Source organism: Medicago truncatula, chromosome 1 (assembly GCF_003473485.1).
Source record: "Medicago truncatula cultivar Jemalong A17 chromosome 1, MtrunA17r5.0-ANR, whole genome shotgun sequence".
NCBI classification, from domain to species: domain Eukaryota; kingdom Viridiplantae; phylum Streptophyta; class Magnoliopsida; order Fabales; family Fabaceae; genus Medicago; species Medicago truncatula.
In genome coordinates this window covers 32,150,097-32,173,980 of record NC_053042.1, presented here as the reverse complement: position 1 = coordinate 32,173,980, position 23,884 = coordinate 32,150,097, and the positions used below count along the sequence as shown (strand labels likewise).

The window sequence follows — 23,884 nt, the reverse complement described above, 5'->3', positions numbered from 1 at the left end:
CTCTCTTGCCATCTCAGCAAATTTTGCCAACTTATAACCTGCCACGTGTGCCTCCGTTACCCACAAAGTGTTTTTGTTGACGGAACCTGACGGCAGGGACGATTTTCAAATGGAATCAAAAATACAAGGGTTGTTTTAGAACAAAAAAACTTACAGGGACGAAAACCAAAAATGCGCTAAATTACAGGGACCTTTTGCATATTTAAGCCTTGATTAAAATTTGTTCCATCAAAAAATAAAACTGGGGTTTTTTTTTTGAACAAATTTTCAAATAATTCGTCTTTTAGTGGAGCCATTAATCAATTAAACACAATTATTTGGTTTCTCTTTTGCATTGTCTAAGGAGTTATATAATAATTTTTTCCCTTCAAAAAATATTATTTTAACATGAAATAAACTCATACGAGTTTCAATTCGATTTCACCAAGGCAAAACGATTTGAGGTATAAACTCGAGTTTGACAACCCCCAACCTTACAAAAATGACTTATGAAGTGACAATTGTCATCGGTTATAAACACCATTGATATTATATCACTTTAAATGTAAAACTCTTAAAAATAGGACGTGCACCGTCTAGGAGTGTTCATGGGTTGGGTCAACCCAGAAAACCCGGTCAAACCCATCCAGAAAACCCAAAAAAATGGGTTGGGTTGGATAATTGGGTGGGTGTGGTTTCTAAAATGGAAAATCCATAAAAATAAATGGGTCTCGGGTAAAATCAAACCCAGACCCAAAAAACCCACTTATCCAATAATGTTAATATTTTTTATCTTTATTTTCATAGGGTAGAAGAAAGTTATATTTTCAAAACATACACATTGTACCATATATATTAAAAATCAAAACATACTACAGTTACAAATTAATATGTTGTCCTTTTTGGTTATTTTGATACTAATGCAATTTTATGTCATGCAATTTATGTTTGTTGCAAGTATTTTATGATGGAGTTTCTTATTTGATATTCTAAGTTAAACATTTTTTTAAGAAAATTAAAAAGTAAAGTACTATTTTAAAACAAAATTATGAGGACTTATCATTTAGTCATTTAATGTTAAAAAAATAGAAAAATAAGTTGGGCAACCCATTATCCAATCCAACCCAACCCAAAAATTAGAGGGTTTGCCCAAACCCACCCAATAGTATAACGGGTGGTTATTTTACCTCACCCAAATCGAAGTATCTTATTTAATTTGGTTTTGGATTTGGCCAAACCCAACTTAAACCCACCCACGCACACCCCTAGCACCGTCATTTACATGATGTCCATTAAAAACTTGAGTATGATAGGTATTTCCAAAATAAAATAAAGTAGATTTTTGTAAAGAATTTGGGAAGGACCTTCTCAATTGTTTTTAATTCGTGTATCTCAATTGTCAATCTCACCCTTGAATGTAAAAGGGTAAAATTGGTTTTTAATACAAAAAATGAGAGTAAAAATATTTAATGGTAAGATTGATAACAATCACGAGACACGATAGTAAAACAATTGAGAGGATTCATTCCTTATGAGCATGTCTGGATGGAGTAATTTTTAAGGTAATATAATTTTTTTGAGGGAATTCAAATTATTTTGGGTAAATTTTATTGTTTGGATCATAATTTAGTACATTTTTAAAATTATAAAAATATATGAAATATTTTGTCCAAGTTAAATTTATAGAATTTTAAATGATAATCTAGCTTTAGGTATTTCAAATTTCTTTCTTTTTAGGGTTAATTAAGTTTTTTGTCCCTATAAATATTCACAGTTTTGTTTTTAGTCCGTACAAAATAAAATCACACTTTTTAGTCTCTGTGACATTTTCCTTAAGCATTTTAGGGACCAAAAATGTTGATGGATATTTTTGACAGGGACTAAAAAAGTTGATGGAAAAGTTTTATAGGAACTAAAAATGCCGATGGAAAATTTTATAGGAACTAAAAATGCCGATGGAAAATTTTATAGGAACTAAAAAGTATAATTTTATTTTGTAGGGACTAAATACAAAATTCTGAATATTTATAGGACCATTTACTTAATTAACCCTTCTTTTTATAATATTTTTAAATTTTACATTTTGATGTTCATATTTAAAAAAATAATAATCAAAGAGCTGCAAATTGACCCCTCAAAATACAATTAAATTGCTTAAAACTTTAATTTCTTTTTTGAACAAGTTAAAACTTTAATTTCTCTAAAATTTATATCACTTCATCAAAACATACTCTAAAAATTTGATGAATTTTTCGAGGTAAGGTAATTGAAGGTGTATTTTATCTTATCATTATTATTTTTGACGAGTGTTATGACACTCTCTTTTTAACATTATTTTTTTATTGAAGGAAATTCATGTGTTCTATATTTTGTTTTTAAGAATATGTGTTCCATATTGTAAAATATGGTGAGATAAAAATGAATTTCACTCAATAAAATAAACAATATTAGAGCTAGTTTTAGAATAAAAGTGTCCAACCATTTATCTTACGGCAACATATTTGTACACGCGTATATATGATTGTGAGAAACTGCAAAGAATGGGTTGTAGTCTAATGGGTGAAATCTGTACAGAGATGTTTTTATTTTTCAAAATGGATGGATATTGGCATGTGGTATGCACAAGTGGGTAAAATGATTTTGTTTTATTCTTTGTTGTGAACAAAATGAAAGTTGGTTTTCTTCCATTTGGTTGGCAAGTGGCGAGTGAAGTTTGGTTCGTCTTTAACCATGCACAAACAATTTATTGGATGATAGAAAGAAGATCTTTGGGAGAGTTTGAGTCTGATTATTATATAATTATTGGCTAGAGTTTAATTACCTCTCATCAAACTCTGAATTATTAAGATTGTCTTACTTTAAAAATATGAGTTAAAAAAAAAACACGAGAGAATGATTGATATGTGAAGGACAAATTTTATTCTACATTCCTACATTTATATCTTTACCATTAAATTTTTCATGAACTTTCCATTTTGCTCTCGTACCCACTTTTACATTTCTCTCATAATTACACTCGATTATGTGGTGAGCTTAATCGTCATTTCGCCAAATGATATATGAAATGACAATGTTTCAGCATGCCACCTCTCCACAAATGCATATATAAGGTTGGTGTCAATCATCTTCAGATTGGTGAAGTGCACTTAATACAAAACCTTCCGTCCAACCATTTACCAACAAAGAACGATATTTAGGTACCTAAATCAGCAACTTTTTCCACTGAGACGTCATCTTTAACAACTTTACTACTACAATTCCTACATAAATTTAAAATAAAACATTATTATATAAATGAAGTAATTATATAGGATGGTTGGTCGGGCCAACCATCATTATAAGGGCCCAACAAGAGAACGAGGAGGCCAATGGTTTGATCCTTAAGGCGACGTTGCTTGGGGGTTAAGTCTACACCGACTCTAGGCAAATCTTGATAAACAAGTAGCTGCCACTAACATCGAGCCAAACTGCAAAGATGCCAAGGGGGGGAAACCTTAATCCTTCTTTATATATAGTGGCCTTATGCCAAACACTAACTCATTCACTTTTGATCCCCCGAAAAGGCTAAACATTGACAACTTAGTACATGGCGCCCTTCCTACTAGTTTTGACCTAAAGTTCACTAGCAAGAACATCTTGAACCCACTGTGGGGGCCATAATATAGATATTCCCCAATATCGCTTTGTCAATATAAATTAGATGGTGCGATCAATTGACAATGAAACTATGTCAACCATCTAGGTCACGGTTGAAGATTTGTGGCACCAGAACAAGACCTTACACACACAAATACATGGAATGCAATAATAATTACATGCCAACGAGGACTTCAGTGACAGAGATGTCGAGAACCATCAACCTTTAAGTCAACGCCTTTGATCTAGTAACCATCAAACCTCTAAACCTGGAGAAGTTTGACGGAAAAGGGACCCTTTAGAACAACTGATGGCTTTGGGCACCCATATGAAAATCCTTGCAGCAGTCGAACCCTTGAAGTGCAAACTCTTATCCGACACATTGAAAGATGCAACTCTCATGGTACATGAACCTTCCAAGTCATTCCATACTCAGTATGTAGATTTCCATCGCAAATTAGTCAGTCAATTCGCGGAGAGCAAGCATCAAAAGGTCACCACAACAGGCTTGTTCAATATTCGGTAAGGTGATATCACCGCAAGTGCACAATTTTGTCGTTGTAATAAGACATTGATCCCACATGGACTTTTAAAAATCAAGGTATCCCTTTTTATCTCTTGCATATCAAAATAAATAAAATATTTTTTGTATTTTTTATAAAGGATGTAAGGTGATTCAAAAATGATTTGATGTTTGTTTTAAAAATATGCAATAATGAAAGTGCCTCACATTCACCGGAGTTCATCGTTATAACAAATTATCAAAATCTTATTCATTCCTTTTACCTCGGAAATATATGTCTAAGGATGATATATTATCTATTGTTTTATTTACTCTATCTCAGGTAATAAAGAATTGCCTTAACAACAAGATTACATATTCTTATGTCTAACTTTAAAGGAGAATAAGAGAACACGTGACAGAGAAGGAGTGAAATAGAAAACGCGCGCTAACCCTTCTGCTTCCTCCTTCCACTTCAAAACAAACTCACTCACTCACCATCATCATCATCAGTTTTCCGTCCACCGTCGATCACCGCCGCCGCCGTCAACCTACCATGACTGTGGCATCATAAGGTTTTTTTTTTTCTTTTATCTTTTTCTTTAGAATGATTGAAATGTTCATAGAAATGAGATTAACCCGTAATAAAAATCAAAATTTCTATGAAAATAGAGAATAACAACAGTTGATCAAGAGATAAAACAATTGTTTTTGAACTAGTTTCAATTTATTAGGATTTGATTTTAGGAAATTTAGGGTTTTATTTAAGGATGTATATAACCCATTGCAATGTTTACTAAACTCTGTTTCTTTTTTTAAAAAGCTTGACTCATGTTGTTGTTGTTTTGAAAAAAGGCAAAGGGTTTTGATTGATCCTTGAATTTTTTTGTTCTTATCATTCATTCTGTTTTAATGTTTTCTTTCTTAATGTTTTGTATGAATTGTTTTTTATGCCTTATGTTCTTTATTTACTTTTTAGGTTCTTTGGATAGTTTGATCAAATATGGCATCTTCAGATGTTGATTGGAAACCAAAGATTGGAATGGGATTTGATTCTATGGAAGAGGCTAATAAGTTTTGGCTTGCTTATAGTTTCCGTGTGGGCTTTGGAGTTAGAGTACGTTTCGCAAACAAAAGAGAAGATGGTAGTGTATCGTCATGTCGCATGTTATATGAAGGGAGTGTTAACACTTGGTATGTGAAGTACACAAGTTGGTGAAAGTTTGAATGCTCACTTCAAGTCTTGTATGAAACCGAATGTGAATATCCTAGAATTCTTCAACCATTTTGAAATAGTTGTTGAGGAGAAGAGAGCAAAAGAATTGAGTTGTGTGTATGAATCCTCCCATAAGCTTGCAAGGTTAGCATATGAAACTGCACCAATACTAATCCAAATGGGAAAAACATACACACACACACACACACACACACACACACACTGTATTTGAATTGTTTCAAGATGAGTTTAAGTTATTCTTAACTTTATCTGTACCAATTAGACATGAATCTGACTCTCTTTGTGAATATGTCATCACAAAGGCAAAACATGAAGGATCTTGAAGAGTTTCATTTAACCGTGTTTCAAATTCCATCACTTGTAGTTGTAGGAAATTTGATACTTTTGGCATACTTTGTTCACATGCTTTAAAAGTGTTTGAATTGAATGATGTTAAGGTAATTCCTGAGAACTATATTTTAAAAAGGTGGACAAGAGAAGCCCGTTATGGCGTTGTGCAAGATTTTAGGGGAAAGGAGATTGAAGGAGATCCTAACTTGTCTAGAAATCGAATGTTCAGACAAGTTGTCTCTAAGTTCATTAAAGCGGCAACTGAAGCATCACCCAAGGAAGAATGGCTCAAGTTTCTTGATAATGGTGTAGAGGACATGTTCAAGAAAATAATTGAACTTCGGGCACAAGCTATGGACAATAACGGTGATAATGGTGCTCGTCCAGAAGTTGTGAGTTTGGATTTTATGCAAGCAAAGGGGTTCAGGGTACAACCCGGTTCAAAGCGAATTAAGCGACACAAAAGTTGTCTGGAAAAACAGCATAGTCGCGCTCCACCTAAAGAAAAAAGTTCACAGGTATATGAGTTGTTATTTAAAGTACTTGTTTTAGTTTTACTTGTTTTGGTGACTGCCATAATTTTACATGTATCTTAGCTTAATAATTTGACATAATCATTTTAGGTTGATGGAGTATCTTGTTTTGCGCCTACAACTTATGAGCCCCCACAAGCACATGAGTCTCAAGTCAATTACACAACCATGCTAATGGTAATTTCAAAAACAAATTCATAATGAACTATTCATACATTCAACAAGTATCGTGATGCTAATTTTTAAGTTGTTATTAATGTAGGAAATAGAGGGGCCAACCTATTTGAATGGAATGAATGCATAGGGGGCACTGGCGTTGCTGCATTTTTGTTGTTATTAAGTTTTCTGGTTTGATACCTGGGGGGTTCCGCTGCAGGTGCCTGGGGGTTCCCGTTTGCATGTTGTTTTTTGCTGTTCAGGCGCGGTTTTTTGGAGCATGGGAACTGTGTTTTTGCTGTTAAAACCACTTAGTAATGTTATTTTGGATCCTGTTAGTGTGCTGTCTTAGGATTGTGCAGCCACACCTCTGCTAAGTTGTTATAGCAGCAACTTTAGTTCCCCATGGTGGGTATTTTTTGGGGTTTGTCCCATTTTTTTCCTGCTGAATTATAGCAGTAGTTTTATAGCAGCTTCTGCCATACATTGACTTTGTATTTTGAATGGAATATACAATATTTTGTTAGCCTAATTGTGTTATAGCAGCCTCTGTCATTTGTTTGTTTCTATTTATGCGTTTTTTTCGCTTATGCATTTTTTCGCTTATTGAGTTGTTTCAATTGCACATCCATATTGAATTAAATATTAACAATTATATTGAGTTGTTTTATAATACATGTACATTGTGTCAATGATCCAATTTTCTGCATGTACATTGTGTTGTCAACAACTTTCTCTGTTTCATCTTTCACCAATTTGATATTGGTTTCCATTGATGTCTTTGAAACATTACACTTCATCATATTGAACATTTTTAGCACCTCATATATATGCACACTATAATTGAGGATGTTTATCATTTAGAAAAGAATAACATTTGTTAAACAGATTCATTAGAAAGGAGTATATTTTATTATTCCAAGATGCTTCAAGCCATAACAGATGCTCATAACAGATGCTCAAGCCATAAAGAGCATTGTTCATAATAGATGCTCAATTCAAAAAATAAACCATTGTAATTGTGCACCATGCACAAACTGCTTTTCACTTCCCTCTGCACCATTGTAACAGATGCTCATCTCCCTCTCCAACATCATTGTAACCCTCTTTTCACTATTTTTGTCACAATTCAAAAAATCACAAATCAACCCACCTCTTAAGAGACAATTGAAAGGATATTTGTTGTTATTAGTCTACTGATCTTTACAATAACAACCCTCAATGAATCCCTTAATGAATCTCAAAATTAATTCCAAATCAAATTCATCAAATTTGAAAAAGAGTGTCGCAGGAGAGAAAGTGAAGAGGAACGATGGCCGTTGGCGGAGAGGACAGCGGCGACGGAGGGAAGTGTCGGCGGTGGCGGAGAAAAGTTGATGGTGGGTGGGTGGTGGGTTCGTCGTACTGGAGAAGAGAAGAGGAATGCGTTTTTGATTTTTCACTCTTCTCTCAGTCACGTGTTCTCTCTTATTCTCCTTTAATTGATTTTTTTTTTAAAAAGGGTGTGCCATACGTGGCACACCCTGATTGGACAATGTTATATAACTTAAAATACCCAATGTTACACAAGTGGAACCCGTTCTACTGGTTCTGTTTATGCAATAGTTCTTGCTATTTTTTTTAATCTATTGTATTAAAGAAAAGGAAAAAACTTCGGTACAATTTCTTATATGTTTTTTGTATAATTCTTAACTAAATTCATTTCCTTAAATCCATAATTTTCTCAAAGTTTGTTATATCCAAAAAAGATGTATTTTTAGTTAAGAACCAAACCATACAAAAAGCACATAGAGAATTGTACCTAAGTTTTGTCCATTATGTTTTATAAGCTGTTCAGTTTACATGATTTTGGAGACTCAAATGAGAAGAATTATGCTCTATTTAGTAGATATATTGCACCCTTGGTAGACCTGCATATCTCATAATTTGTTCTTAGATTTATTTCTTGAATGTGAAAATGTCACACATGTGTACAGTCATTTTTACAATTGGCTTAAGTTAGTTATTACTTCCCACTTTCATTCGTTACAGACCGAAGTGAGGAAAAGAGAGGAGAAAGAAGCTGCTGAAGCTTTGAGACGTGATCAGGAGCTTCGTGAAGCTAAGAGACTGTAGCAAAGGCTTAATTTTCTGATACAACAAACTGAGCTCTACAGCCACTTTATACAGAACAAATCAGATTTACTATCTTCGGAAGCTTTACCCATGGTAGAGGAAAAATCAAATGTGGCTAATGAAGAGGTGATTATACATCTGTACTATATGCTTCAGCAATATTTTCCTATAGGTGATTGAGATAAGCGTTTTAAGATTTTAGCATTGGTTCATATGCTTTAACACACTATCCCAGTTTTGGTGTCGGCCACTCCGTGCTGCTATCCAGGATTTACAAGATAAAAATCATGGATAATCATAACAAAGAATTCATTTTTTCAAATCCTCTAACATATGTATAAGATGTTATATAAACTCATGCAATTATTTTGCAACCTATAAAGTAACCTTGTTTAGTGGCCATGCAACTACATGGTTCAATGATTAACAACTTTTTAAGCATTCAAATAGCAGAACAGTTGGGTTACCATTGGTCTTTTCCGGTAATCCCACAAGCCATGCTAAACATTCTTCAAACCACGGAATGCTTTCCGTCCTCATGGAGAATTCACATGCTCACAAATAGAGCATAACACCCAATACCTCCATAGTCGTACCATTCCCGGTGTCACTAACTCCACCTCTAGTTGAGCTTTCTCTACCTCAACTTCCAAATGTGTACACACACTATGCTTTCACCTTGCCACTCCACCTCAAAGGTTGATCACGAGTATTATTCACACCGCCTCTTCAAGCTGAACTTACCCATTGGGAACACACACATCACCGCCATCATCATGACCTCCTCTCTTCACACTTAACCTTCTTTGATTGTGCTAGGTTGACCAACATCACCGTCTCAACCTTCAATGCTTCCATACACTTTCATTGAACCATGCTTGTTTCCACCTCCAAGATGTAACCTTTGGTACCCATGGTGCACACTTGACAAACTTCTCCCCTTGCTCCACGGTGGGCGCCAATTGTTGTGAATTCGGTCTCAAATTCCAAACCTCACATCAATGAAATTTAGATTCGTGGAGCAAGTATCAATGACAACCAATAACCAAATGTAAATAACCTCAAGCAACAACAACAATCTAGATCTAATTTAGAAACCAAGTGAATAGCAAAAACCACAATCTAACAAAATGATAAACAAGATAAAGAGAGTAGAGAAAAGATAACAACACCAAGAAATGTTCACCCAGTTCGGTCCAACAATGACCTACTCTGGAGGAGAGATTGATCTCTCCAATCCACTATAATGAGTTCTTACAAAGAGATACAAGACACTCAAGAATTTTCACTCTCCCAAGGTGTTTACAATTGTTTTCCAACTCTAGAATCTAACCCCTAAAAGAGAACCAACCCATAGCCTTTGATTTCACTAAGGATATTCTCTTTTGGTTTCACAAGACTCACCCAAGTTGCTCACAAATGACTCTCCACTCATGTGTTTCCCAACCTTATGAATCTTCCCAAAAGGCACCAACCCTTTTCCCAAGAGCCCCCTCTTTTGGTTCTCCAAGATTCACATTTTGAAGCTTTGAACCTCACCCAAAGACCCTCAACCTTTAGTATCTACATACCCTAAAAGTTCCCTCCTTTGGTTTTCATGAGATTCACCAAACTTTTTAACAAATGGGTCATAGAGTGCTTAATAGTGTGACAAATCTGTCAAAATCGTGCCGCGCGAGCCAAAATCGCGCCACTGTTCATTGTGTACGACCCAAGGTACAACGGCCTTATCCAGAAATCGTGTCACGCTGCACAAAATTGCGCCATGATTTGCTTCAGCAGAAACCATCCATTCTGCAAGCAAAATCGCGCCACGCCTCTGAAAATCGCACCACAATTTTCAGCTTTCACATCATCACAATTTTGAGTCATTTCTCAACAATAGAAATACAATATTGTTCATGATAAAATAATATATGTCGTTTGATCTATTTAGCCGACACCACTTAGTATCCCACACTTAGTCATTGGTATGTAACATTGATTTTTCATGTTCTAATTTTGGTCTATAACGTCACGTATTCTTCCCAATTCTTACAAATGTATATGCTCTTATCTTTAACTTCTAGCATACCGATCATACATATTGCATCAGAACTTTATCAAGACTTTGAAAATACCCTCCATATAGCCTTACCTGTGTTTAACAGTTTAGGAATACAACAACATGCATTAATGCACAAAGTTCCAATACACCTTTATATGAACAACGCCGGCATCAATATTCCTGTTATTTAGTCTACGACATTATTACCTTATTGGTACATAATTTTCACCACTCTCAAAAATTTCCAGCTACATTGTCAATTCTTTTGTTGGTGAGTGAGAGGGGGACGAGCCCCAACCACAGAAAAACTAGATTAAAATCCTCTCAGGCAGCAAAGTTACATGATGAGCATCCCCGATGAGGGAGTTCGAACTAAAGGCAGTAACATAATTAAAAAAATCTACAAGTTAGAGAAAGGCCAAACTTTGCAAGACTATCTGCAATTTCGTCAGCCTCTCTAAGAACATAGTTAATATGAGAGGTATCAGAACTTTTTGTCCTCTCTTCAATTCTTTGAACAATCCCAAATCAATCGTGGGACTGAACACATCAATTGTTAATGACACTGACAGCAAGCAATAACCCAGAGTTCTGCTTGAATAGAGGAAACAACCATTTGCATCTCTAGACTCTAGCAATGCCTCCACATGCTACCGGAACTCCTTACAAGACACAAAAGCATCACAATTAATTTTAATCATTCCATCTAGGGCCGGTCTGCAACCAAAAAATTGATTCACCTTATGGACTGCTAGTTGAGGGCTTATAGGAGTGCATTCCACCATAGTAACGTGGATCTCATTGACCAAATTTACTCTCCACTTGCCAAATTATGCTGCCACTGGTATGAGTTTTGTTATCAAAGGCAAACTCATTTTGAGGTGACCAAATACGATCAAGGACAGCACCAAGAACAAATTTCTAGATAACTGGTTTCGCAACATCCCTTCTACAACTACTGGAGATGTAACTGAATGTTCCTATTCACAAACTAATCTTGCATCGATTAAAAATCCAATTTGAGTTAATGAGGAAAATACCATACCTTTAAATTTTAGCACAATACATTGTGGTAAAATTTTACCATAAAACTCATGTTTTGATGAAAATTTTGGTTGTTCTAATGTGTAAATGTAACTAGATGCACAAAAGGTCATACCGTGATTGTGAGTTTGCTATCCAACACTGAATTTTTGCATGAAAATATTAAGTTTGCTTCACGACTAGAACTTCTGATGGGAAAGTAACTACAAAGTCCCTATTTAAAGGCAATCTTTGTGGTCAAATGCTATGAAGCATTGACACTGGCACGTAAACACCAATTATAAATTGTGAAAATAGCAGTAATTAGATGTAATTACTTGTGAGTGTCAGGCATTGGACACGCCTTCAACTTGAAGTGTCGGTGCTACATAGATCAAGTATAATTTTTGTTCCTCGCCAGATTTCAATGCATGAACACCCAATTAAGGTTCGTAATATTGTGGAGAGCATTATATTGCTAAAACTATTATCCTAAAGTAATTGAGAAAATACTGAACATCTCATCTCAGTTTTGAGCATGTATAGGAGAAATGTATAAGCTCATTGCAGACTACAATGCTATAATTGATTCAGACTTTCAAGAAAATGTCACAAACAATCATAGGCATATTTATATAATCAAAGAGCATAAAACAAGAAACATGAGTATCTCCTATCACATCCAGACATTATTAAAAATAAATTAAACACAATTATTGTCCACTCACTGGGAGACTAATCAGCTAATGAATAGAAGTGCAATTAAAAGCAAAAACAAAGTCCTTAAATTAGCAAACTAGAAAGCATGTAATCTACATTGCACAAACAAGTTCTTTTGTGCCATCCTTGTTGCCATATATCTTACACATGAGAGAGAGAGACTCTTTATTATTGTTTCACCATCATCATCAACTGGAACACAACCAACTTGTCTTTCGATGTTTTACCAAACAATCCCACTATAAATAGTTTGTTGTAGTTCAATCATAAGAAATACCGTTAAACTCGTAAGGTACGGAAAGTAGCAGTTTTTTGACCTTTTTTTCAATCTTATTCATAAGGTTGCTTTTTGATCCACCTTGGCCTTTGTATAGTCCATCATAAACTGAGCGATAACAAGCAACATTAGGTTTGACACCACCTTTTATCATCACAGCTGCCACACTTCTAGCAGATTTCACATCTCGTTCGGTAACTAAAGTAGGAGGGGTTGGAGAGGCCGCGGTTCTTGATGCCTCCAATTCTATTATTAATAAGTCAAGTGCTTCTTTAAATTGACCGATAGCAGATTTCACGTCTCGTTCGGCGGTAACTAAAGTAGGAGGGTGGGTTGGTGAGCCGGTTCTTAATGCCTCCAATTCTATAAAGAAGTCAATTGCCTGTTTAAATTGACCGAGGATGCAATAACCATAGACTAGATGACTATATGTGCAAGAATCAGGGCTGATGTTGTTAACATGAATCATTTCAGAATACAAATCATAGGCTTGGTTTACAAGTCTATCTTTGCAGAGCCTGTATATGATTTAATTATAACACCGCAGGAGAGTAAAGTCACCTTCCTCATCAGTCTGGAGTGCACGCCTCAACAACTGTATTGCTGTGTGCGTTTCTCCTATCTTACATAATCCTTTGATTAGAACAAGATAACACTTATGGTCCAACTGAAAACCCTTTTTAAGTATGATGTAATTGTAAAAGTGCATTGCCTTGTGAATCTGATGTCTATCACAAAAACCATATAAAAGAGAATACAAAGTACCAGCAGTAGGATGATGACCGGTGTCGATGATCTTATGGAAAAGAGAGATAGCTGAAGACATGTTACCATCGACAGAATGACATTTGATGAGGATAGCCCAAGTGTGAATGTCTTGGGTAGACTCATCCAATTTATTAAAAAGGGAAAAAACAGTGGGGTAAGACCCAACTTTAACAAGGGATTCTAAAACAAAGTTATAATTGGATATGGGAGCCATACCGTTAGAGAGCATGATATTGAAACATAAAACAGCACATGAGCAAGTATGCGATGATTCCCGAGGATAAGTCACAGGCAAAGGACCGCTCCAAATTGTGTTAGGATAAGAAGCTAGTTGGGAGGCGTACGCAGAGGCGAAGGACGAAACAAAACGAGTACGAGGAGTAAACTTGTTGGGAATAATAGAAGAAACAGAAACTGTACTACCAACATATATCTTCTCAACATTGACAACATTGTTGCGCAGCAAAATCTATGTCAGACACCGATTGTTTTTTGTTTTTTATATCAGGAACACTTTCTTCACAAGCGATCTTAGGGTTTCAAAATCCGTTACTCTTTAATCTTATCTTATTAGGTTGCAACAACTTAACCTTAGAAATTTGGCTCCAAAATTGCAGCATTAAATGCTAAGTGAGATAACCCTAAAAAAATTTGGCCCTAAAGTGTTTGGAAATTTAAATTTCAAATTATTTTATTGGAACAAACCTACTAGCATTTACCAATATATGTTATTAATAACAATGATATTTTCAAAGCAAAAATTTGACCCATATATGCTATTTGAAATTCAATTTCTCCCTCATTCACTCCTTATTTTGTGTATTTCGAAATTAGCAATTAGCCTAGCTATTGTTGTGTCCCTTCCTATTTTCATGCAGCATTTAGTGCATTCTTTACTGAATAATTGGACGGTTCCATGATATCAGACTTTTAGAATGCATTGAAATTCCTCAGCTTTTAATATTACGGTTCCAGCTAAAAACGAATTATCCCTCTTCTTCCTCATCACTCACCACTCTGTAGTCTCTCTCTTCCTACTAATATTCTTTCATTTGCTTCTACAATAATTTCTCAGCAACGAGCAACTCACCATTTTCTCATCGGAAATCTGTCCCTCCACCTTTTCATCTGTGTCGTTGAACTCAGTGGCGGGTTGAGGTAATGCTAGATATGCTTCTCTAATGGTAGCAGATCATTTGCTGTTAAATTGGAGAAATTGAACCGTTTATTTTTCTTTGATATTTATTGTTCTTACTAATTTGTATTTTCTTTTCTTTTCTTTTCTTTTTTCGATTTTGATTTGAACTGAAGTACCTGTAACTTTTGATTTGAACGGAAGTCACAATATATCATGGACGACTTTGTGATTTTTTAGTTAACAAAAATAGATTTTTTTTCAAAAACCAACGGGTCCCATATTGCAACATATTACCTTCTCCTTTGTTTATGACCCGGGTGGTAGCACGGGTAAAAATTCTAGTTTATTCTTAATATTTGTTTTCCAAGGAACCCTAGTGCTCAGAATAGTATGCGTTTAGGCAGTAAAAAAAAATCAATAATAGTCTTAACCAAAAAATATAATAAAAAAAATCAATAATATTACTCCCTTTGGTTGTTAATTATAAGCAAATTTAATTTTTAGGTTCATTCAATTAATGATGTATGTGGTCCATAATATGACCCACATACATCATTAATAAAATGAATCTAAAAAGTCAAATTTATTTATAATTAGTAAAGAGGGAGTATGTGTTTGCCATTTTTTTTTTTGTTGTGTTTGGTGAATTATTGAGCTTAATTGCATTTTTTCTAGGGAAGTTTAATTGCATGTTTGGTACTTATTTTTATTTAAGTTGTTATGTTGTTTTATGTTTTAAAAGTATTAAGTTGGTTTAAAATTTTGGCAACATTGAAATAAGTTCGTCTCTTTGATGATTTGATCATTTGAGAGGGACAATTGACAAACGAAATACACTTTTTTTTTTATTTTTTTTTATGATGGAGTAGAACGAAATTTGAATTGATGAAACATATTGTAGCAGAGAGAAATAAAACAGAGTGGAATGAAGCGGAATGAAATAAAAATTTCATTCCATTGTATGGTTATTTTATGATGGAGTAAAGCAAATTTGTCATTCCATTATTTGAAAGTGGATGAAATAAAATCAATTATAAATTTTTCATTCCATTTTTAATAGTATATTTATTTCATCGTATCGATTTGCTCATATATATATATTTTGCTATTTTATATGTATATTAAAATTTATTTAAATAATTTATTTACATTTTAAAAAATTGCATCACTGTTCAACCATTTAAAAAGTGAACAATTGAAACTATGATGAAACATAACATGGCATCCATAAGCAAGAGGGTCTCAAAAGTGGGGTATAAAAACATGATAATTTTACTAAAGGGTTAAATATATTATTGTTCTTTATAAATATATCAATTTTTAGTTTTGTCCCTCTAAAAAATTTCTTTAACTTTTAGTCCTTCAAAAGTTGTTCATCTTTACTGTTGGTCCCTCCTTTAAAGTAAATTCATATGTAGAATTCATATTTTTGAATAAAATTTTGCAGAAAAGTTGATAAAATTATAAGAATCTCTAAAAAAAAAATTAGAATTTTTTAACAAAACATGAATTAAATATAAATACGACCAGTTTAATTTTTTTTTCTTTTTTTCATTTTAATTAGAATTAGAAGCAACAAAATAGAACACAAGAAAACACAATATGAACAAGCAAGGACAAAATGAAAACATAGAAGAAGAAAGAAACATGGATAAGATGAAGAAGGTATGACTGACGAGAAAAAGAACGGTACATGATCAAATTAAAAATATCGATAATAGAGTAATTATGTGTTTAATATATTCTATTCCATTGTATACATTTAAATTGCGGAATAAAAAATAAGTCATTTAAAAAAAAACGTCGTTGCACTAAGAACCACATACAAAAAAGTCATTTATTATACAAGTCATATGCTATATATTCTTAGAGGAATGATAAGTGGACACAAAGTATAGAACACATACATGCATAGTTTTAAAAACCGGACCGGACCGGCCGGTCGAACCGGTCCGACCGTGAATCGGTGGTGTGGCCGGTTCGAGCTACATGATGGATCGGACATGCATTCAACCCGGTGAGAACCGGTGTGACTCGGCCAAAACCGGTCAAAATCGGTGACTCGGCCGGTTTGGTGAACCGGACCGGGTCAATGCATCAGTCTTGATTTAAAAATAAAAAAAACTGAAAAATAGAAGAAAGGGAGACAATGAAGAGCAGTGCAGCAGTAGATCTGAAGCAGTCGTGTGAATTTGTTTGATAACATCAAATTTAATGGAAGCAACTCAATCCAAAATATTAAAGAGGTGATGAGATGGGTAGAAATTTAATAACAGAAACTTAAAAAATGAGTAATAAGTATGTGAGATGGATGGGAAGAAGAGAGAACGGCGGCACTGCAAGACCTAATCCTTCATGTTGTTGTTTTCGGGTCAGCATACAACCATGAGCCAAAAGCCCATTTGCTTTTGTTAATTCAGCACACAAATATCTTCTTTTTCTTTCTATATACACGTGCCACTAACATATAATAATAATAATAATATTCTTTCAAAAACTAATAATAATAATATCATCTATCCACTAAAAAAAATACACATTGTATGTTTTTTTAGGAAATCTATAGATTATATTAATATTAATATTAATTGATATGCAAAACAAAATTTATTTCATGCAAACAAATATAACTGTACTCTTTAAAAAAAACACTCATTAATTATTTTAGTTTCTAAAGTGACCGAGTCACCGATTCAATCCGAGTTAATCCGGTTAAATAACTATATAAATTTAATCTAAGGACCGAGTTATCTAACCGAGTCATCCGAGTGGTTCCGATTCAGTCATGCGGTTCGACCAATGACTCAGTGGTTCGACCATTGACCCATTGACCCAGTACCCCCGCCGAGTCAATGACCGAGCCGAGTTTTAAAACTATGCATACATGGCACCGTACTATTGCATTGTTGTTCAATACATCTATTATTATTTTTTTATTTCCTTTTCTTCTTTCTCCTTCAACAATTGAGTTCTCTCTCTTCTTTTTAAGAAAACTGACTTCTCTCTCTTACGCCATGACTTCACTCTCAAAGGCTTCTGTTCATCGGATATCCGCCGGACTTCCTACGTCGGCCACCCACCACCGGAGACGCGTCACTTCAACCATCGCTCCTTGTCCTCTCTCTCCTTGTAACTGACATGCCTCGAATGTAACAACACCATCACAACCGCCACCGTCCACCATAAATTAGGACGCGTCCGGTGGCCGGATCTTAGGTCGTCTCAGATCCGGACGTTCCCCATCGCCTCAGATTCGATCGTTACTTCGCTTCGGTAGCCTCAGATCCAAAGTCTTTTCTCCGATTATATTTTCATGTCGGTCTGTGCAGTGGGTTTAATGTTGCAGATCTGTTTTAGGTGAAAGGAAGGTGGTGAGGAGAAAAGAAGTTAGAGAGAGAAGGGAGAACTTACAGTTAAAGGAGGAAGAAGAAGAGAGAAAATGACATGCACTTCTAACTAAAGTTGAAATGACACAATTACCCATGGTGTCTTTATTGTGTCTGTCAATAAAAATATGTTCAGTTATCATTTCTGATAGTGAAAATGCTTGTTCATTTTCACTATCCACCAAAATAGGATTGTCCTTTTTATTGCTTTGTGTGGTGGTCGTTCTCCTTTTTCAATTTTCATGAGTTCTTGAAACATAAATTGCCTCTCAACAAATGTATTATCTCATGCCTCGGCTTCATTTTCGATTTTTCGTATTGTTTCCACTCCACACATGGGGGGAGACAATGGACACCCGTTCTACAAAAAAACATGAACAACATAATCGGGATTAAACCAATGCACATGATGTTTGAAAATTAATTATGTGGCAAATGACCTCAAATTGGAAAAAATGTTTCCGAAACTGCGTTTTAAGGTTTTGTCCACCTAACTACAACTTTAATATACGAAGTTGCAATAACCCATATCTAGAAACATCAACAATTTCTCTTTCAGTAGATTTCACCCTCCTTTTTGGAACCCTTTATATCTACTTTCAAGAAAGACATAGTCAGTGACGTTGTTTCTGAATATGGTATCAAACAACAATCTTACTATATATATCCCATGTAACCTTCGTTAATCAAACATGATATAATTTTATAAGTGTATTCGTAGTGTAATGATTTATAGTGTATGAATTTGTTAATGAATGTATGTTTAACTGAAATAAGGCTAAAAATTGATTTTTGATTATGAAAAAAAAAATTGTTGTATTGTTTTTTAAAAAGAAACTTATTGTTAAAAGCTAAATTTAGGATACAACTTTTAAAAAAAAATATGGAATACAAAAATAGCCACTTAAGAAAACTATCTCCATTTTAAGATACAATATTAACATTTCATTTATTTAAACATCAATGGTTTAATTATAAGTGTAATGACTTCCAAGTATGTAAATACTATAATGACTTTCAAGTACACAGCCGCTCCTTGCTATATGTTTGACAGGTTACTGCATAGCCACTCCTTACTATATATCATTCTCAGTGAAAATTTTCCCAAAAGAATCGCCAAACATGTATGTATGAATTTGTAGATAACTGGTTTCACAAAATCCTTATACAACTATTGGAGATGTTCTATCATATCCCACAAACTATTTTTGTATCGATTGAAAATCCCAATTTGAGTTACTGAGGAAATACTATACCTTCAAATTTCGGCAGAATACATTGTGCTAAATTTTACCATAAAACTCATGTTTTGATGAAAATTTTGGTTGTTCTAAAGTGTAACTATAGACGCACAAACTACTGAAATGGCTTAGGAGTAAAATAATCACAAAAGCAAGCTCATACCGGTGATTGCGAACACTAGATTCTTTGCATGAAAATATTAAGTTTGCTTCCCTACTAGTAACTTAAGATGGGAAACAGATTACAAAAGTCCCTATTTCAAGGAAATCATGTTGGTCAAACACTATGAAGCATTGATACAGAAACAAACACGACACTAACACGTAAACTCCAATAATAAATTACGAAAGTTGAAGCAATTAACGGCATAGAAAAAAAAATTGAATGTAATTGTATGTGTCGATGTTGGATATCAGACACTCCTTCGATTTGAAGTGTTGGACTGTTGGTGCTACGTAGGTCAAATATAATTTTTGTTCCTTGCCAGATTTTAATGCATGAAGCCCCGATTAAGGTTTCATAATATTGTGCTGTCCTTCCAGCACATAGTCAAAAGAAATGTGGAAAAAGTTATATGGCTGTAACTATTGTCCCGAAAAAATTGAGAAAATTCTGAACATCACATCTCAATTATGAATATGCACATAGGAGAAACATGTCAACTCCATTGCAGACTACAATGCTATAACTGATTCAGGCTTTCAAGAAAATGTCACAAGGAGAGACAACATAGGCATATTTATATAATCAAAGAGCATAAAACAAGAAACATGGATACCTCCTATCTGTTTGAAGGACATACATATATATTGCCCAAATTCAGACATTATTAAAATTAGAATACATTAAACACAATTGTTATCCACTCACTTGGCAGCTGATTACCTATAGAATAGAAGTGAAACTAAAACTAAAAGCAAAAGCAAAAGCAAAAACATGGTCATTTAACTAGAAAACTAGAAAGCATTTAATTAATGTACATTTCACAAACAAGTTCTTTTGTGACATCCTTATTGCCATATATCTTACACACACACACACAGAGAGAGACTCCTTATTGTTTCAGCATCATCAACTAGAATGCAACCAACTTGTCTTTGGATGTTTCACCAAACACGCCCACTTTAAATAGTTTGTTTGTTGTTCAATCATAATTAACAGTAAGCATGCTAGGTTTGGAAAGTAGCAACGTTTCGACCTTTTGTGCAATCTTATCCATGACAACACTTCTTGATCCACCTTGGCTTTTGTATAGTCCATCAATAACTGAGTGGTAACTAGCAACGTTAGGTTTGACACCACCTTTTATCATCATAGCTGCTACACTTTTAGCAGATCTCACCTCTCCTTCGGTAACTAAAGTAGGATGGGTTGGAGACAAGGTTTTTGATGCCTCGAATTCAATAAAGAAGCGAAGTGCTTCTTTAAATTGACCGAGGATGCAATAACCATAGATTAGATGTCTATATGTGTGACAACCAGGCTTGATGTTGTTAACATAAATCATTTCAGAATATAATTCATAGGCTTGGTTAACAAGTCTATCTTTGCAGAGTCTGAATATAATTGAATTATAACACCACATGAAATTAGAAATGCGATATTTTGGTTTCTTGTCAATCTCTAGTGCCTTTCTCAACAACTGGATTGCTGTTTGAGTTTCTCCTATCTCACATAATCCATTGCTTAGAATATAATAACTTTCATCGTTCAACTGAAAACCCTTTTTAAGTATGATACCATTGTAAAAGAGCAATGCATTATGAATCTCATGTTTGTCACGAAAACCTCGTAGAAGATGATTCAAATTTTGTGTAGTAGGATGATAACCGGTGTCGATGATTTTATTGAATAGAGAGAAAGCTGAAGATGTTACCTCGTTTACTGTGGCATTCGATGAGGATATCCCAAGTATGAACGTCTGGGAAAACAATAGGTCTATGACAAAGTTCCTTGATTCCGAATGGTTTTTCCAATTCTTTGATTAACTTCAAAACAGTGGGGAAAGCCCCTATTCTAGTAAGGGTAGAGAAAACACGGTTATAATCGGATATGGAAGTGACACCATTATAGTTCAAGTCATAGTACACATCAAGAGCATCCAATTCGATCAACAGCGGATCATAATCAAAGTCAGGATATACTATTGATGATGAAATAAAACGAGTTAGAGAAGGAAACTTGTTCTTGTTGTTGTTGTTGTTGAGAATAACAGCAGTACCATATGATCTTAAAATTGAGAACAACATTGTTGCACAGACGCAGAACAAAACCAAATTCTATGTTCGCCGCCGGTTGTTTTTTTATTTGTTTTTGTTTACTTACGAAAGGAAGAAAATAGATTACAAGCACCATAATGGTAACCCTAAAAAAAAAACAATGTCTGTCATAATCTATTAAGAAAAACAAAACTAAAAGTATTAGTTTTGCGGTGGAAATTAGAATTTTTAAATTTTCAAAAAGTTAAATTCATATTATTCCTTGCTCAAAAAATTCATATTATTTCATTTCAAAAAAAAAAAAAAATCATCATTTTCACCTTTCAAAATAATATTTTTATTTTTGTTCTTTTAACCAACGCTCTAAGGACATTCAAAACATCCATGTATCTATACAACTTCCGCTAAAGTTGCTCTTGGCAGTATTACAGAAACAGATGAGGTAAAGTAACAACTTGAAAAGGAAAATTGTAGATGTATATGTATATAATCGGCTCATGAATCAATTGAGTTGAGCTATACACAAGTTCTATTCATTTTTTTTTTTGAAGGAGACACTTTTATTTAAATAGTTTAATTTTCCATTCAAGTTCAACTCATGTGATCTATGAACTAAGTCCAACGAATTAATTACTAAAATAAATTTTAAACTATTTTCGAGTTGATTCGATTTATTTTCAATTTTAGTTGAAAATAAAAAAGATAATTGAATTATAGAACTCAAATTTAAAGTGACATTAATAAAAGCGTGTAATTTTAGATAACTTGAAGTAAAAGATGTCAAAGATGTTTCCCGGATTCCTCTTTTGTATCACACACACATCACACAATTTTTCGAAGAGTCCGGATGCAACACGTTACGAATTGCAAGGTTTACTCGCGTTGGAATTCTGTCAAGTAGTAAAGACCATATGGGGAATTTTGTTCCCACCATTGTTTTATAGAAGCACAAAACTCCTAAAGAACCTTCAACACATAACAATTTTCGCTTGTATACTTTAGGTTAATTTGCTGATGTGAAGTTGGCTTATGAACGTGAGTTAAAGTCTGTTGGTCTTGGGGAAGTTAAATGGAAGATGTCTAATGGTACAAAGTTAACTCTCAAGGATGTGAATTATGTTCCAGACATCCGATTGAATTTGCTTTCAGTGGCTAAACTGCGTGATGAGGGTTATGACAGATTGTTCTCACAGTACTCATGGAAACTTTCCAAGGGATCTATGATCGTTGCACTACTAAAAAAACAAAAATTAGTGAGGGAAAACGTAAAATCCCTCTCTAATTCCATCACTAAATTTTGCGACCAAGGAATTTGTGAGGAATTTCATTTTTTCCGTCACTAATTTCCCTCGCTAATTTTGCTTTTTCTAGTAGTGTTGCTAGAGGTATGAAATGTTCTAACCTCTATTGTCACATGCAAAAATTAATAAAGATAAACATGTCGTTGAATCAACTGAGAAGTTGATTTGTGGCATAAGAGGTTATGTCACATGAGTGAGAAAGACATGGTTAAACTAAGGAATCTAAATATGTTGTTTGACATGAGAAATCCACACATGAAGAGATCACTGTCTTGTTAAAAATAAGAGCAAAGTTTCTTTTAGGATTCACTCACCTAGAAGACCATAAATTTTTTATTTGGTGCATTGTCCTTTATGCGGTCCTTTGAAGACAATAATAATTGGCAGAAGTTCATATTTTCTGACTTTTGTTGATGATCATTCAAAAAAAGACTTGGGTTTAAACCTTGAAGAGTAAAATTGATGTTTTGGGCATCTTCAAGAAGTTTAAGGTCTTAATTTGACGTGAAACTGAGAAGCTGAAGCGCATAAGCACAGGAGACTTTTGACAAAAATTTATGCTTATTGTAGAGAGAATTGGATTAGACATCAGATGTCTCTATGTTTAAATGGTGTTGTTGAGAGCATTAATATAACATTGGTGGAAAGGGTTAAATGCTTTTTGTTCGAGACAAATCTTCCAAAATCGTTTTAGGGTGAAGCATTGAGCACAATTGTGCATGTCTTGAATCTTTCACCAAGCGTGTCCTTGCAATATGAAGTACGAGATAAGATTTGGTTGCGTAAGAATATTTCTTATGACCACTTATGTGTTTTCGGATGCAAAACATATGTGAAGAGTCAACATTGTATGTTTCTTTGCTATGACTTAGATGGAGCTGATTACAGGTTTTATGATTGTGATATGAAGAAACTTATCGGATGTTGAGATTATATAAGATCATCGGTTGAAAGATATGATAGAGTTAATAGTGATGATCCAACTCGTGATGAAGGCCAAGAAAATTGTCACGCCTTTTGTACAGAGAAATTTCACCAAAGTAAGAAAGTCTTTGACGAGGTACACTATTGAAGGAGTTGATGTTGCAATTGAATATGGATCACTTGTTCTGGAGTCTTATGTAATGGAAAAATGTTTAGGCTTGCAACATGGTTGTTGGAAAGAGAATTGATAGTCCCTGTTGAGTCATGATAAAGAGATTTGTTAGGTGGATCCCTCCTCAAGTGGGGACCTCACACTTGTTGGTGAGTGAAGTTGTGGGCAGCGCACAACGT

At 34.3% G+C, this 23,884-nt stretch overlaps 2 protein-coding genes across 2 annotated transcripts; both read right to left on the bottom strand.

Moving 5' to 3' along the window:
- Nucleotides 1-12,538: 12,538 nt before the first annotated feature.
- LOC11431261 (pentatricopeptide repeat-containing protein At1g12620) lies at nt 12,539-13,537 on the bottom strand. Its single transcript, XM_024775013.1, has 2 exons — nt 13,098-13,537; nt 12,539-13,001 (listed from the first exon to the last, which is right to left on the bottom strand). The coding sequence occupies exons 1-2, from the start codon at nt 13,535-13,537 to the stop codon at nt 12,539-12,541; spliced, it is 903 nt and encodes a 300-aa protein (XP_024630781.1).
- Nucleotides 13,538-20,233: 6,696 nt separating this feature from the next.
- Nucleotides 20,234-21,338, bottom strand: LOC11429555 (pentatricopeptide repeat-containing protein At1g12775, mitochondrial). Its single transcript, XM_003590426.1, has 2 exons — nt 20,966-21,338; nt 20,234-20,877 (listed from the first exon to the last, which is right to left on the bottom strand). The coding sequence occupies exons 1-2, from the start codon at nt 21,336-21,338 to the stop codon at nt 20,234-20,236; spliced, it is 1,017 nt and encodes a 338-aa protein (XP_003590474.1).
- Nucleotides 21,339-23,884: the final 2,546 nt, after the last annotated feature.